The sequence below is a fragment of the Bison bison genome, unplaced genomic scaffold (genome assembly GCF_000754665.1).
Source record: "Bison bison bison isolate TAMUID 2011002044 unplaced genomic scaffold, Bison_UMD1.0 scf7180017864472, whole genome shotgun sequence".
Lineage (NCBI taxonomy): Eukaryota > Metazoa > Chordata > Mammalia > Artiodactyla > Bovidae > Bison > Bison bison.
The window spans coordinates 13,210,518-13,228,521 of NW_011495033.1; the positions used below are offsets into that span (position 1 = coordinate 13,210,518).

Sequence of the window (18,004 nt, forward strand, 5' to 3'; positions counted from 1 at the left end):
CTTACGCTGATTTGCACTGTGTGACAGAAACCAACACAGTATTGTAAGGCAATTATCCTATGCAATCTAGAAAAATGGTACAGATGAACCTATTTGTAGGGAAGGAATGGAGACTCAGAGGTAGAGAATGGACTTGTGCATACAGCGGGGGAAGGAGAAGGTAGGGTGAACTGAGAAAGCAGCTGACACATACACACTATCACGTGAAAACGGAGCTAGTGGGGAGTTGCTGCAGAACACAGGGAGCCCAGACTGGCCCTCTGCGAGGACACAGACGGGCGGGACGGGAGAGGGAGCGGCGGCAAAGAGAGGGGATTATATATGTAATTATGGCTGATTTGCATTGTATGGCAGAAACCAACACAATACTGTAAAGCAATTATCTTTCAATAAAAAAAAATACTGAACTGCAGTTACTACAGTCACAATCCCCAGATAAGTGGGCTGTTACTATTTTAAATTAATTTTAAAAGAAATCTTTGTGAACAGAATTCTGGCTACCACCTAAAAATGAATTGTTCTTATGTTCATTAGTTGTTCAATTTAAATAATTAAGAGAAGCTTAACAAATCGGAATGAAAGCTTAGCTCCATAACTTCTGCCACCACAACTTTGGATTTCTTTGTAGCAAGGTAAGATGTTTCTAAACTTTTTAATGGGGGAAAAAATTGTCAAACTAGCTAAAACTCTTAACACCCAACTGAAGAAAAGGTCTGTATGTTGAATCAAAGGTATAAATTCCACATCAGTAGAAAATAAAACTCCATATCATGAGAGAAAAAAAAGAAAGCAACAGCAGCACGGAAATGAATCATGCCTACTCCCCTAAATGAGAGATTTTACTAAGGGGGATACAGTAATTTTGCAAATCATGTAGACATAATGCATTCATCTTCCTTCTTAAGTAATTAAAATGCTATAAAATTATATTTTTCATTTATATTATACTACTCTGTAATCATACATTTACAGAATTATTACTATTCAGTGTTGTTTACTCAAAAGCATGCTGTACTATGGTGATTTAAGTATTATTTTACACGATTTCTGTTCCATGCTAACTTTAGAATTGACCCTCCGCCCCAAAAGATACCACACTGTCACATTGTGATTTGAGAATGAAGTTAATGGCAAATCCTGTGAACTAGTAAACAAGGGAGAAAAAATTTCCAAATGATTACTTTTCCCATATTCTATTCTCCCTACAGATAGTCCAAAAAGAAATACCAAAGGATAATGACAAATGACGAGGGAAACAAATGACATGTACTTATAGTAATAAAATAAGCACTAGGCAAATAATATGCATTGATGGTCATCAGGTATAAATCTATCATTTTTGTTGATCAAAATCTAGAAGTTTTGGTTTTCTATCTGGGGAGACAAAGTATAAATCAATACAGATACTTCCTCCTTAGGGTTAATTTGCTTACAATCACACATGAAGCAATGTATTTTGATGTCAAATATTCAAAATCAACAGATTAAAAATCCCCTACAGATAAAAATCTTTAGCTGTTTCAGGAATAAAATAGTTACTATGAGCCCTTCTTCTCCTACTGCTATGGCTGTGTGGCTTTTAGTTAAGATGCTGAGCAAACATTTTAAGTCAGCGGCCTATTCAAAAAATGAATCATATACTCTGATTCTAATCGCTAAAATGGAATGCTGAGTTATGCAACATCAATTACTTATCAATGATAAGTCATAAGCGGATAACTTGAAAAAAACAACTCAGGTTATCTACATTCTAATTTTCGTATTGAAAAGGGCCCATCCTCATATTTAAATTTCCCATGGCTACACTGGAAAGTCTTTCACTTACCAGAAAGACCTGGTTGGCACTTTCACTGAGAGCTGAGTCATCTGGGCTGTCAACAGGTGTCTGACGTGTAAACTTGGAATCAAACTGACTCACATCCTCTTCTGATTGCTTTATAAAAAAAAAAAACAATTAGAAAATGGTGAACAGACTGTATTGCTGCTGCTGCTAAGTCGCTTCAGTCGTGTCCGACTCTGTGCGACCCCATAGATGGCAGCCCACAAGGCTTCCCTGTCCCTGGGCTTCTCCAGGCAAGAACACTGGAGTGGGTTGCCATTTCCTTCTCCAATGCATGAAAGTAAAAAGTAACAGTGAAATTGCTCAGTCGTGTCTGACTCCTAGCGACCCATGGACTGCAGCCTACCAGGCTCCTCCGTCCATGGATTTTCCAGGCAAGAGTACTGGAGTGGGGTGCCACTGCCTTCTCCGAGACTGTATTATACATAACAATCAATAGCATTACATGCATTAGAGAAGGCTCCAGATAAAGCTCTTTTCTCAGGGTTTGACTGTAATAGAAGAGTAGAACAGCCTGAGCTGGCACAGATTGAAAAATAAATACAACTATAAAGTATCAAAGGTCAAATGACATCTTTAGTTATCATTTCTATTAAAAATCTGAGAATAAATCATCCCCTCTCACAAAGCTTCGGTGTGCCTAGCCCAGTGGCCTAAATCCCTTTTTAGAGACAATCTGCACAATTGGCAAAGCTGTAAAAAACTTGAAGCAGAGTTTAAACTCAAAGTACACTTATAACATGCTCTAGATAAAAGATTCTTCCCATAGCTTGTTTCATTCCTTTAAATTTCTCTAGGAGCAAGAATAATATTCTGCTCTGCCTGAGTGTATTTTCTTGTGAAGGAATATTATCACCTAAATCTGACTACGCGATCTGTTTCTTCTCTTTGGTGCAACACCAGACTCGTGGTTGTGTCAAAAGAACTCAGGAATCAGGCCTTCCCTGGTGGTCCAGTGGTTAAGACTCTGCACTTTCACTGCCCGTGGCCCAGGTTCAATCCCTGGTTAGAGAAGTAAGATTCCATATGCTGCACAGCATAGCAAAGCAAAAAAAAAAAAAAAAAGAGCTTGGGAACCAACAGGATGGAAAAGATGTCTAAAGATGAGAAAAGTTGAACAATAAAAATAACTGAAATGAATTAAAACTCAAATATGTTAAACAGCATGAATTCATAATTGTAGTAAAAAAATCACATAATTCATTGGTCAATTTTGGAAGATGCTAGGGAACTAATTCATTATTTCACGAACTGGGAAAGAAAACTTTTATCCTGCCTTTTCTATATAAACTGTGCCTCAGGTAACCAAACAGCTAAGGTAAGAGTATCTTTTCACAGGACAATTCCAGCTAATAAAGAATGAATAATGATTATTAGACTAGGACAATTTTTCAAACCCTTAACAAAATCTTGGAACTAACTAGGCTCTAGATTCTCAGCCTTAGCACTATTGACATTTTGGACCTGATGACTCTTGTGGCAGGAGGCTGTCTGGTGCGTTACAGGATGTTTAATAGCATCTCTGGCCTCTACTCGTAAGTACCAGTAGCGCTCCTCCCTAAGTTGTGACTGCTTGTCTCTGACATTGCCAAATCAACCCTGGCTGAGAACCACTGATACAGGCAATGATTAATGACCACTAACATCACTAAAAGAAATGTTTAAGTACACATTATACCTTCTGATCAATATATATAGCACCAAAAATTTAATCTGAATCAGATCTAAACTAAATCTGTACTATTAGTTCTCAGAAATATGAGGAACAGGTGAACATGGCTGAGGACATGTCATGGAGTTAAAATCAGCAAAATCAAAATATGAGAAACTGCACAGGACATATGGTAAAGTTTCTTTAGTAAGTCCTCAAAGGAGGAATTGAGAGCAGATATCAGGTCTATCTAGTCAAAGCTATGGTTTCTCCAGTAGTCATGTACGCGTGTGGGAGTTGGACCATAAGAAAGCTGAGTGCCAAAGAATTGATGCTTTTGAACTGTGGTGTTGGAGAAGACTCTTGGGAGTCCCTTGGAGTGCAAGGAGATCAAACTGGTCCATCCTAAAGGAAATCAGTCCTGAATATTCATTGGAAGGACTGACTGCTGAAGCTGAAATTCCTGGCTACCTGATGCGAAGAACTGTCTCATTGGAAAAGACCCTGATGCTGGGCAAGATTGAAGGCAGGAGGAAAAGAAGACAGAGGATGAGATGGTTGGATGGCATCACTGACTCAATGGACATGAGTTTGAACAAGCTCCAGGAGTTGGTGTGGGACAGGGAAGCCTGACGTGCTACAGTCCATGGGGTCTCAAAGAGTAGGACACGACTGAGGGACTGAACTGAACTGATCTATGGATCAGTTAAGAAACTCATCAGTTTCTTAAGACTTAAAAAAACACAGTCAACCTATACAGGTTTTGACTGAATCCTTATTGAATCAAAACAACAGGGAAAAAAAGAAACTAGGGAAATTGTTAGCTTTTTAGTTATTATGATAGCATGGTGGTTATGTTAATGTTTAAACAAAATGACCTGATAATTTTTCAAGCTGGGCAGTTGGTACATGAGGGTTTTACCCTGACGGTCATGTTCAAATTTTAAATTTTAAAATATATTGAAATTTTAAAGCAAGCAACCCCTGTGCTCCTAGGACCAAATAACCATCATCGTTATCCTACTCCTTTTCCTCCACTTCAAGAAACAGAAAAAGAAATGATCTTTTCTCAAATTCTTGAGATGGGAAAAAGAAAGAACTAATACACTAACTCATTCACTTATAAACATATTGTTATGGTTTGAATGGTGTCCCTCCAACATTCACATGATGAAGTTCTAACCCCAGGATCTCAGAATGTAACCTTGTTTGGAATGAAGGCCATTACAGATGTAACTAGTTAAGATAAGGTCATACTGGAGTAGTTCAGTTCAGTTCAGTCGCTCAGTCGTGTCCGACTCTTTGCGACCCCATGAATCGCAGCACGCCAGGCCTCCCTGTCCATCACCAACTCCTGGAGTTCACCCAGACTCACGTCCATCAAGTCAGTGATGCCATCCAGCCATCTCATCCTCTGTTGTCCCCTTCTCCTCCTGCCCTCAATCCCTCCCAGCAGCAGAGTCTTTTCCAATGAGTCAACTCTTTGCATGAGGTGGCCAAAGTACTGGAGTTTCAGCTTTAGCATCATTCCTTCCAAAGATCTCCTTCAGAATGGACTGGTTGGATCTCCTTGCAGTCCAAGGGACTCTCAAGAGTCTTCTCCAACACCACAGTTCAAAAGCATCAATTCTTCGGTGCTCAGCTTTCTTCACAGTCCAACTCTCACATCCATACATGACCACAGGAAAAACCATAGCCTTGACTAGATGGACCTTTGTTGGCAAAGTAATGTCTCTGCTTTTGAATATGCTATCTAATCCAATGACTGGTGTTCTTACAAAAAAACAGAAAATTTGGATGCAGATCTACACACAAGGAGAATGCCACATGAACATGAAGGAAAAGACAGGATGATGTGCCTACAAGCCAAGAAATGCCAAGGACTGCCAGCAAACCACCAAAGGCTAGCAGATAAGCATGAAACAGTCTCTCATAGCCTGTAGCAAGAACCAACCCTGACAATACCTTGATCTTGAACTTCTAGCCTCCAGAACTGCAACACAGTAAATTTCTGTTTAAGCCACCTAGTTTATGACACTTTGCTATATGAAAGCAAATTCAAAATGGGCTGAGTTAAGCAAAACAAAAACAAAGCAAGAAAACTCAAAGTCCCAATTACTTAAATGATTTTATTATTTTAAGCAACCAACTTAAAACCAGTTAATACAGTCATCAATTGCTGCTGTAGTTCCTTAAAAGACTGCGCAGAATACAGATTGTGAAGAGAAGAGAGGATAGGCCAAAGGTTTTTGTATCATTAATATTTCTAACTGGTCTGAGATTTTCTTATTGTAAAAAAAGTACCAGGTCTCTCAAATTACATGCTTTCATGAATACACACCAAAAGAGGTTTGAAGGGGGGCTCCACCTTCCGAGCCAGCAGTTCTTCCCAGTTAATATGTCTGAAGAATGGATGAGCCTGGGAAAAAATGAAACAAAAAAAGCAGGAAGAAAGATTAAGGGGAACAGACTTCACTGGACTGACAAATTAACAGACTATCTGAAGTTACCAATCACAAAATAAGATATACTTCTGAGCAACTACATATAACCTTCACAAATATATAAAATTGGCATTATCTTCCCCTCAAATAACCAAACATGCCAGTCCCTACTTGAACTTCTCCAGCATCCCCAGGACCAGCTCCAAGACGAGAAGCAGCATTTCTTTTCAGCAGCTTTTAGGAAGGAAAAGAAAAACACTGATGAACTTAATCAAACTGATTATTTTTTTCTTTATAGAATTTGCAGGTCTATTTTGCCTTGAGAACATATGCTTTATTAATTACTTCCAAATATTGTCTGGGAATAAAAAGAAAAGAAAGTCTTTAAATAAACACATTTGTACTTTGGAAGCAAAAACTGTAAGCTTTTTTGTCAACATCTGTGTATGATTCTATATTCAAAATATATACTCAGTTCTGTCTATTTAAATCCTAGTAGTTGAGACTTATGCGTTGAGTGCTAATTTTAGAATCCTACCTTTTTAAGCAGATCTCTGGCTTCTTGCGTGAGGTAGGGAGGCAAATTGAGTTTACATTTGAGGATTTTGTCAATTGTTTTCTTTCTATTCTCCCCAGTGAACGGGGGCTAAGAAGAGAAGAGAGTAAGAAAAATTAGCATAGAAAGAATATCAAATTTTAAATAACAGAATTATCCATTTCCTGAATTAGTTACACAGAGATCAGAAATGTATGCTGTGATGTGGGATGACTGACCGCTAAAGAGCTGTAGTTTTTAAGCAATGGCACAGAGAAAAAGCAATGTCCTGGAAGGAACTGGTTTTCCACCATTAGCCTGGTGTGATAATGGGTGAGCCATTTGATTTTATGCTTCACTTTGTCCATCTATAAAATAAGGGCAATACTTGTTTTGCCTCTGATTCATAGGACCACAGGCCATGACATAGATCATCTAAATGAAAATACTTCAAAAAGTACAGATGAAAATACTTCTAAAAGTACAGAGGCCCATAATACCACTAATTAAGCATTGCTAGTGTTAGATTTTTTAAAAATAACTTCATTGAAAAATAATTTCATTGGTAACATTTTCCAAAAACAGACATCATCTCTTCCTGTAATGACTTTGTAACTACTCGGCACAGATCATAATACATGCAGCTTTTAACTGTGCACCTACTGCTCCAGTCAGCATGTCATACATTAATGCTCCCAAACTCCACCAATCCACAGCACGATTGTGGCCACTTCTCATCAAGATCTCAGGGGCCCTACAAAGAGAAAAATAATACACCTAAACAGTCCACTAGTTGCATATCATCTGAATCAAAATTTCTACAAGATATAGAATCAAATAGTGCAACAGAAAATTTAGCACACTTATTACTTAAACCAGGTAAAAGTTAGCTATTACCCCCAAACCAGTAATATTTCTTTCAACATGCAGCTCACATGTATTCTATTGTTCCACAAAAGGTGTGTGTGACTGTTCCGTCATGAATAGATTCTTTGCATAGTCCAAAATCTGTTAGTTTGACGTGACCTAGAAGGAAAGATTAAAGATGGTTATTCTGAGAATTCTAAGTACGTGCAGTGTTTAAATGTTTTCATACAAGATAATAATCTATCCTTTCATTTTAATTTTTCTGCCTTAAATTTATTTTTTGAGATCAAGAACTAGCAATGTTCCATCCAAAAATAAGGATGCTAATTTGTGAAGGGTAAGGCAAAACTACTTTTGCCAGTGATATAATCTATCTTGTGGGAAAATAAATATGAGAAAAAGACAAAACAGCTTGTCTAAGGCTCCAGCTTTACTTTATACCAAAAATCCTTTATCATCCTGAGCAAGTAAGTCCTGGGAAAACTTGATGAAGTCTGGATTAAGTATACAGACCCTAAAAAAAAATATTCTGCATGTTTTAAACAAAGGTGAGGTGTGACACTGTACTTCAAATATATTGCTTTTATCACCATGAACTGTGACCTAACAGTTCTTAAAACAGTCTTAGTCACTATAACAAGTTAGCTTATTCTGTCAATGCAGTTTGGAAAAAGAAATGAAATTGCTACATAGCATGGAACCATCATTTCTGATCCAGAAAGTAAAAAACTCATCACCTTATACAAAGAACACTTCAGTTCAAGTTTAGTCCTACCGACCTGTCATTAGCTATCCAGTGGTTCAGCAACCCCAGGGACCCTACTATTCCAAGTTTATTTCAAGAAAAGGCAATGGACTATTAACTCACATGTAAATGTGTACTTCACTCTGACACAGAAGAAGAAATAGGACATTTCCACAGAATTACCTGATACACTTAGGTTATGGATCAAAGAAGCTAATTAATCACATGCCTATTCTATCCCTTGTCTTAGAATTTAGAATCTAAATCTGAGGCAATGAGGACAGAACTGGGAGAAAGGAAGATATATAGATATCCACGACAAATGTGGTTAAATACAGCATTTCTTTAAAACAAAAAAAAGGAGAGGGGGAGAAGAAAAGAGAAAAACCCCACAATTTGAAACATTTATTCTGGCATCGGTTCTCCATAAGCCATTTTCTGTACGAGCATTAACTACCTCTTGTGTCCTCGGATAGACACCTAAGGATCAGCAGCTGCCACTAACCCCCAGATACCCGGATTGGCTGGCTGCTCCTCTGGGATGTGAGTGAACTGCCAAGTCTCCCCAGCCCAGGTTACTCTCACATAAGCTGAACTGTCTGTACCAACATGCAGTTACAATCAAGGTTCACTCGGCTGTACCCACAGCTGTATAGAATATTAGTCTGTCTGATTCCTACATTTGTTACAAACAGCAAGAATAAACTGATGCCTACTAAACATTTTATTTCCAAAGTATAATCAAATGGTTTGGTTCAGTTCTAATCTCCTTCTCTTTTATATAGCATTAATAAAATTTATCATAAAAACATTGTTTCTAATATTTCTGTATTTTCATCATTAAATAAAACTCGATTTATAAAGTTAAGATTCACTTTCCAACTTAAGAAACAAACCAAAATTAGTACTTGGACTGGCTTTTGGCTCACCACACTTTATGTAAGGATTTCAAAAGAAGGACAAAGCTATAAAGAGTAAAGGTTAAACTAGAAAAGGGAGTTGAGTGGCCAGTTATCCTCAACTCTTTTCAATCTCATTAACCGTAAGTACAAGCATCATGATGCTATAAATTCTGAGGGAGAAACGTATAGTAACAGACACATGAATATGGGGCTTTGAAAATGACCATGAACCTGTGTGGGAAGATTTTAAGATGATTATTTACTATAGAACTGTTTACAGTATATCTCCACCTTGGTGATTAAGCATGATATTCTCCGGCTTCAGGTCTCTGTAGATGATCCCCTTTTGATGTAAATGCCCCAAAGCCATGGAGATTTCTGCCAAGTAAAAGCTGGAAACAAAAGTGATTTAATAAAATTAAAAAGAATAATCCACTCAAAGCAGTTTATGTTTGGAGCAAAATTCCTTGAAAGAAATAGACATGCACCAAAGACCAAATTAGTGGGGGTGGGTATGGGGAGAAGAGATGGCATAGGCTGCTGCCAAAATGCATGGAGACATTTATGTTTCACTTGTTTAGTGAAACTATAAAATGTTTTATTTCATCAATAAAACATCTTGCTAAAACTGCAAAGAAGTCCAGATTATGCCAAACTGTCATTGGTCATGTTTTGTTCTGTCTATGTGGGAACTGGGCCAATAGTCATTCAGATCAAAGCAAATTTCTCCCACCCACCCCCAATTTTTAAATTCCATAGGAAATAGGAACTTCATTATTCTCCGAGATCAAGCCTTAGTTTAAAAAATACCTTATAACCTGACCCTTAAAAGCCCACTCATCCCTTACTTAATACAGCTGCATATTTATATACAGCTCATGCCCACAGTATCTGCCCTCCCTCTTGCCAGCCAGCCCACAACTATAAATTGTGTGACACTCAAATTTATCTACCTCAAAAGAATAAAGGGCTGAGTCAACCCTGTCTGGATTCGAAAAGCACAAGGCACTGCAATACTGGCTGCATAACAATGTTGCAATCCTGCAGATTACTCCAGGATGGAGAGGGTGTGTCCTAGAGAACTGAGGCAGTTTCACAGCCAGCAGGACCACAAACACAGCCTCCAACACGGCTCAGAGAGCCTCCTCCAAAAAAGGGCACTTCATCCCTAAGGCTCTTAAATGCAGCTTCTGTGTTAGAAAAGGCCTGAAATTAAACAATGGAATGCAGTTTGGTAATTAAGGTAGAAAAAAACATTTAAGTGTTTTCTATTCAATTAATGTGTAGGATAAACTGATTTATTGTTACCCAGTACTGTCATCTCACAAAAGGGTATGTATATTTTTAATTTGAAGCAGATGCCATCTTAAGAAATAGAAGGGTAGATCCCATCCTGGCCACTGAATCAATCCACAGATGATGTGTGCAGACTTATCACCTCCCTAAGACTGCACCTTGGGAACTGGAAAGTCTACAAAAAAAAGGAGATGGTTTCTGATACTTTCCATGGGTCCACACATAAAAGTTTCACTGGAAAACCACACTCACCCAGAGCCAAGGCAGGCAGCTTACCAATTCAAGGAAATAAAGCCCCAGTGAGAATGGTTCTGTTAGGAACTGGTGTGAAGAACGTTCCACCCAAGGCCTGGGGGCAAAGGAATGATGTGATCTCTAATAGCTGCCAAGACCCAAAGCTGCTTCTCCCCATTGAGTCCTGAGTGACTGACTGGCTCCAGAACAATTTACTGGCTGCCCAAAGTGGGAACAGGACTTTGCTTTTAATTATAGGAATTATTACCTGAATTCATGCAACCACAAAAATTTCACTTACCAGGCTGTGTCTTCCATAAATATTCCTTCTCTTTCTAACTGCATAAATAATTCTCCTCCTGTAAAGAAAAGAAAAAGACATTAGAAATACAGCAATCTTTATTTCCAACAATCCACTTCTAATGAGTGGGTCTGTGCTTTCCTCTTGACCATAATTAAAAGACATCAACCCTTTAAAAATAAAAAACAGATCCTAAAAATTATAGGTTTAAAACTAAGTCCTCAGGATTCCATTTTTAGCAGTGTTCTTCTTATGTGAAATACACAAGTTTGGGAATTCTAGGTTTTACATCTATAAACTTCAAAATATTTACAACAGATTTCAGACTTGAGGTTAAAAAAAAATCTTGATTATAGCTTCTCTAACATTTCACCGGTAAGTAGAAAAATGTTAATACGTAATTAAATCATCCTTGCAAATTAGTGAATGCCCACATTCCACATTTTTAGAACTTTAAAACAGAATGAATTTGTCAATGTCTTAGGTAAATAGTATGGCATGATTTGAATATCAAAATAAACAATGTTACGATGTTAACAAAGTGTTATAGTCTACTAGATAATCTTAGAATCCATGGATTCTAATGAATCCATGGTCCACAATTATTTAAATAAAAGAATAGATAAATTTCTTTTTTATAATGGGGGAGAACAGAAAGCTCTTTGTTACAACAGAATGCCAAATAAATGAAGGAGGCATGATGGAATAAGAAAAATCACTTGGCAATCATCATAGTTAACTGTTTCAGGCAAGAATCAATGGATGCTAAAACTATGTGAAAGCTTGATGAGAGATGAGATATTTGTATCTCCTTAAGATACTAATTAAAAAAGGAAAAACTTCATCAAAAAAAACACAAAAAACTTCACCACCTTATATGTATGATCAAAGTTAAAATCAACAGTAATGGAACAAAGATACAAATCTTATGTACTTCTTGCTCTGATACACAGAGAAGGACAGCACGCCACTTCGATGGTCCTCCCAAAAATGCATAACCTGAGTCTAATCCTGAGGAAACACCAGATAAACCCAAACTGATGCATTCTACAAACTAGACTTCAAAACTGTCAAGGTCGTGAAAGACAAAGAAAGACTTAGGAACTGTTACAGATTATGGGAAACTAAGGAAAGAGATTACTGCCATCAGTGTTAATTTCCTATTTTGATAATTTTAGTAGAGTTATGTAAGATACTGTGGTTAATTTCAGAAAATTATACACTGAAATATTTAGGGATAAAGGGAAATCAAGTCTGCAACACTCTCTTAAACAGTTCAGAAAAAAATTATGTATAAACACATATGTGTGTTTATATGTCTATAAACATATTTATGTATATATATATCTATATACACACCTGCATATATACATATACAGAGAGGGAGAAAAAAGAATGATGAAACAAAACAACTGTAGTAAAATGATAGCACTTGGGGAATCTAGGTGAATAGTAGGTGGGAATTCTTTGTCTTACGTAAGCTGCACCTTTTTTGTGTAAATCTGAAACTATGTTAAAATAAAGTTACAAGAAAAAAGGGTAACAGTCCCCAAAAAGTTATTAAATTGTGCAGCTTTCTATTCCATGTTACAGGCTACTGTGAAATCTGTTTTTCAGAAAACTCAAGTGTGTTTGCTGAAAGTAGATACCTGCGATCTAAAAATGCTATGGGGTGCCATGAATTCCTACGAAGGGGTAAGTCCTGGAATGAGTGGGAGATTTCCAATGTAAAACTGAAAAATCTATCTGTAGAATTACATGAAACAAAAAACACTTCTGTTTAAAGATGCAATACCAAAAATACTCATTACCTTAAACAATATTCTAAGTTTTCCTTTTCAGTTAGTGGTTTATTGAATTTTATCATCTTACCCAAGTGCAGTCAATTTGATGGCTATCCATTAGGTATTTGTTATTTTGTTAACTGATTACAAGAGAATTAAGATAAAACATTACAGATGAAGAAAAAAGACAACCTTTAAAGTTTCCTTCATATTTGTCTACAAAAAGAAACATTTGGTCCCATATGAATTCCTTATGTTAATGTACTTGCCGATTTTAAGAACTATTTGGTCACACTGGGAAAAAGCATTGTTCTATTGAAAAATAATGTTTTGAACAAGTTTCTGGAGCTAATGCAAAAAATTACACCAAACTGTGTACTGACCGCTGAGATACTCAAGGATGAGGTAGAGTTTTCCACCGGTCTGAAAGGCATAAATTAAATCCACAATGAAAGGATGCTTTACTTCCTCCAGAATATTCCGTTCTGCTTTTGTATGAGCTGTATCTTTAGCATTTCTTACTATCATTGCCTGAAGGAAAAGAGATGATCTATAAGAACAAAATAGTAGACATTTTTATCCTATAGGATGGGGAAAATCTATTTTGTGCTTTTCTTGCCAACATTAAACTATTAATCTTAGGTCTCACTAGAGACTGAGACAGGGGAAACGGAAGACATTCGCCTCTTATATACATCTGCACTGTTTGGATTTTTCTGCAGTAAACATGTAAATGAAAACCTAAATAATTTGTTTTAATGTAAACAGATCAAGTTTATTCAGATATTCACTAACTTTTTTGAATGTATACTCTTTTCTAGGCTCTTAACAAGAAAGCAGAATTCATAGGAGTCTCCAGCCCATAGGAGCCCAAAGTCCCAGGGAAGAGAGAGGACTCAATGGAGCTAAGCACCAGGTGCTGTGGGTGAACAGCAGAACTAGATACGACAGCCAGAAGTCTTCCTGCAGGTGGTATACCTGAGCTGTGTCATAAAAAGTTACTAAGATAAAATGTGGACGGTGGAGAAAAAAAAAAAGGCATTCCCAATGCAAAAGAGACCTGACAGGACTTGGCATGTTGAGAGGATCTATTAAGTAGCTCAGTATGGTTAGAAGCATTTAGGAGATATATTAGGCTGGAGATACAGGTGGAGGCCAGGAAATGGAAAGTCTGAGCATCGAGGCAAAGGCATTTGAATTATATTTTTAGAGGCTGAGAAGAAATCTTGAGCTAAGGTAAATGAATAACCCTTGTCTTTAAGAAAGACAGTTCAAGTAGCAGTGTGAAGTTTTAGGGAAGAAACAACATCTGTTAGGAGGCTAGTAAAGTAAGCAAGAAGTAAAATCTGTAACTAAGAAAACGAAGCTGGGGGGAAAAAGGGTAAAACCGCATCATTAGCACTTTCTTGCCTGGAGAATCCCAGCGACGGGGGAGCCTGGTGGGCTGCCGTCTAAGGGGTCGTATAGAGTCGGACAGGAATGAAGCGACTTAGCAGCAGCAGCAGAAGCACTTCCTGACTAATGAGATTTGAGAAGAATGATACCATGGTTTCTGTGTAACTAATAGTGTCACTGAGGAAATGGAAACAAAGAAGAAAGTTTTGGGGAAATGATACATTATTCTGGACATGAAAAAGCATGTACACAAGGCTACTGGTTGGGATACTGTCAATATTTGTAAAAGTGAAACATTAGAAACAACCTAAATGCCCAAGCACAGGACAGTGAATGAAAACCCTATAAAGCTATAAAAAGAATGAGGGGGACCTCCCTGGTGGTCCAGTGGCTAAGACTCTGCACTCCCAATGCAGGGGGCGTGGGTGCAATCGTGGGTCAGGGAACTAGATCCCACGTGCCACAACTAAAAGCCCTGCATGCTGCACCTAAGAGAGCAGCCAAATAAAGAAAGAAAAATAATAAATATTTTTTTAAAAAACAAGGAATATCTCTATGAAAGCAAGGTGCAAAAGAACGTATATGGCACAGCAGTATACACAGTATGCTACCTTTTGTGTAAAAGAGGAAATAAAAATATAATAATATGTACATCCTTATAAACGCAATAATGAGCACAACTAAGATAAGTCAAAAGTTAACGAAAGGGAATTCCCTGACAGTCTAGTTCTCACTGCTAAGGTCCTGGGTTCAATCCCTGGTCAAGGAACTAAGATCCTACATGCTGTGTGGTGCGGCCAACAAAATAAAATAAAATAAAATCCCAAAAAGAAACCTATCAAAAAAAAAAAGAGCTAACAACTGTGGGAAGGCAAGAAAAGGAATAGGAATTTTAAGTAAAAGCTTAATAGTTTTATCATTTATTTCTCTTCTTACCTGAATCAATATCATATGTGATTATAAAATGGAGATCTTGAATTCTGAACCATGATGTTTTATACATTTCAAAAAATATTAAATCAACAAGGACAGGGGAGGCAAATAAAACTGAATACAAGAGAAATACATAAATTTAATTGACTTTTATTAGGTTGGCCAAAAAGTTCATTTGGGTTTTTCCATACAATAGTACAAAAACCCAAGTGAACTTTTTGGCCAATCCAATTCTTTGATAATTTTACCACAAAAAGAGAAAGAAGATACTTAAATAACTTTACACTGCACATTCTTAAGTAACATATATGTAAGCATAACAAAAATTGCAAGGAAATCTTAGGCCACACTTAGTAGGCTTGCAGCTACTACTAGTACTATTGGTATTATAATTCTCAAACTATTAGCATATATTGTACCACTAACTAAATGAGTAAATGTTGTTATCAGGCTTCTCTCAATGTGGAAAAAGATGCAAATGTAGACTGAAGAAAAAAGAACCCTAAAGAACTGGACTGAAATTAGGAATATCAATGTGAAGCCATGATTTAAAACAAAAACAAAACTTCCTAGCTCTGTTCTGAAAAAGCCAGAAGAATGACACTTCAGTAGCAAAGACCATAGCTTAGAAATCAGATCCTGGTTTCTCTACCAAACAAACCAGGGCTCCATGGAAAAATAGATGGTGCCAGGCCAGGGTGAGGGAACACGCAAGGTAAACCTGGAGCACACTACTGTACAGAAAGGAAGTACTCCAAAACTAACAGGGATATGTTAAAGAACACAGAAGCCTTCTTAAAAGAGCTCTCTTCAGAAAAATTTGGGAAATTTTTCATACCAAAATTTGAATAATGAAAGAAATGGATAACACTATGAAAAAAGTAGTCCACACTGTTTTAAAAAACTAAACTTTGGGACTTCACTAATGGTCCATGGTTGAGGCCTTGCCTGCCAATGCAGGGGACACAGATTTGGACATGGATTTCCAGGAAGATACCATATGCCAGCGCACAGCTAAACCTGTCACCACAACTACTGAAGCTTGTGTGCTCTAGAGCCCAGCACACAAGCTGCAGCTGTTGAAGTCCTTGTGCCTAGAGCCCGTGCTCCACGAGAGAAGCCACCACAAAAAGAAGCCCGTGCAGTGCAACTGGAGAGGAGCCCCTGCTCGCCGCAACTAGAGAAAGCCCAGTGCAGCCAAAAAATACATAAAAATGGTTTTAAAAATTTTTTAAATATATGAAAATATCTTCTTTACAGAAAAATGACAACTAATATAGAAAAAAATGATACAACAGAAAAGTCTCCACTTTATAATCACCAGAGTATTACTTGATTTGGCTAAGAAATGATGGATAGTAAAACCACTGGGTGTAGAAGATTATTAGGATGGAATATTAGCAGAATCTCTAATTTTCATTCCATAGATACTTTTTAATTACAGAGGGAAAACGGCAGAGGTAGAATGGGAAGTTTTGTGGACACCACCTTAACCAAATGATCAAACTCATCAAATAATGAGACAGACTAACACTATGAGCTTCCTAAGGACACAATACTCATGTAAATATTCCTGCAGAAAGCATTTAACTTAAATTTAAAATTTAAGCATTTTCATTAGGAAATAATGAAACATATCCAAATCAGGGTCACTCTGCAAAATGACTGGCCCAGAGTCTTCAAAAAATGTTAGTGTCATGAAAGACAAAAAAGTAAAGGAAACTAAAGCAAAAGAAACTAAAGACACAGGACTCTAGAGTAAAGGAAACTGAAGACACCAGACTACTCAATGTAAGGTGTGATCCTTCTTTAAATCCTCGATATTAAAAACAAAAAATAGCTGTAAAGGATACTATTGACATAACTAGGGAAGTTTGACTATAGACAATGTATCAGGAAAACAGAATTGTATACCATTATTAAACTTCCCAAATGTGATAATTACATTGTGGTTATGTATACTAGAGATTTTAAAGGCAAAGTGCCATATCTGAAAATAACTTTCAATTTGTATAGCAAAAAAATAAAAACTTTGAAAAAAATAAAAAATAAAAAAATAAAAACTTTGAATATACATATGTGTACATACAGAGAGAGGAGAGATAAAGGGAACGGCAGACAAAGAAAATACGGCAAAATTAACAACTGGTGATCACTGTACTATTCTTGCAACTCTGCAAAGTTTGAAAAACTTCAAAGGTGTTATTTTTTACCTGTTCAGGAGGTTTGAATTGTTTAAATAAGTAATTTTGAGAAAGTCTGAGAAGCAAGACATCAAGAAGATAAGATGAAGAATTAGGGAAGAAAAAATCACAAAAGAACCACAGAAGTCAGGGGAGTGTAGTTTCAAAATGCTGTGGTCAATAGCTTCAGTGCAACAGAGAGGTAAATTAAGGATGAGTTAAGGAAAGACTTGATAAGGGACAGAAATGGTATGGACCTAACAGAAGCAGAAGATGTTAAGAAGAGGTGGCAAGAATACACAGAAGAACTGTACAAAAAAGATCTTCACAACCAAGATAATCACAATGGTGTGATCACTCACCTAGAGCCAGACATCCTGGAATGTGAAGTCAAGTGGGCCTTAGAAAGCATCACTACGAACAACGATAGTGGAGGTGATGGAATTCCAGTTGAGCTATTTCAAATCCTGAAAGATGATGCTGTGAAAGTGCTGCACTCAATATGCCAGCAAATCTGGAAAACTCAGCAGTGGCTACAGGACTGGAAAAGGTCAGTATTCATTCCAATCCCAAAGAAAGGCAATGCCAAAGAATGCTCAAACTACCACACAATTGCACTCATCTCACACGCTAGTAAAGTAATGCTCAAAATTTTCCAAGCCAGGCTTCAGCAATATGTGAACCGTGAACTTCCAGATGTTCACGCTGGTTTTAGAAAAGGCAGAGGAACCAGAGATCAAATTGCCAACGTCCACTGGATCATCGAAAAAGCAAGAGAGTTCCAGAAAAACATCTATTTCTGCTTTATTGACTATGCCAACGCCTTTGACTGTGTGGATCACAATAAACTGTGGAAAATTCTGAAAGAGATGGGAATCCCAGACCACCTGACCT

At 37.2% G+C, this 18,004-nt stretch overlaps 1 protein-coding gene across 2 annotated transcripts in view; it reads right to left on the minus strand.

The window, feature by feature from the left end:
* RPS6KB1 (ribosomal protein S6 kinase, 70kDa, polypeptide 1) overlaps positions 1 to 18,004 on the minus strand; it is a 40,120-nt gene that overhangs the window by 5,978 nt on the left and 16,138 nt on the right. For both annotated transcript variants that reach the window (XM_010861597.1, XM_010861596.1), the window contains exons 5-13: positions 12,983 to 13,130; positions 10,816 to 10,873; positions 9,276 to 9,376; positions 7,406 to 7,496; positions 7,134 to 7,224; positions 6,474 to 6,581; positions 6,107 to 6,169; positions 5,833 to 5,910; positions 1,826 to 1,933 (exon numbers count right to left, since the gene is read on the minus strand). In XM_010861597.1, the coding sequence (XP_010859899.1) occupies positions 1,826 to 1,933; positions 5,833 to 5,910; positions 6,107 to 6,169; positions 6,474 to 6,581; positions 7,134 to 7,224; positions 7,406 to 7,496; positions 9,276 to 9,376; positions 10,816 to 10,873; positions 12,983 to 13,130 (846 nt within the window). The remainder of the gene's footprint in view (positions 1 to 1,825; positions 1,934 to 5,832; positions 5,911 to 6,106; positions 6,170 to 6,473; positions 6,582 to 7,133; positions 7,225 to 7,405; positions 7,497 to 9,275; positions 9,377 to 10,815; positions 10,874 to 12,982; positions 13,131 to 18,004) is intronic.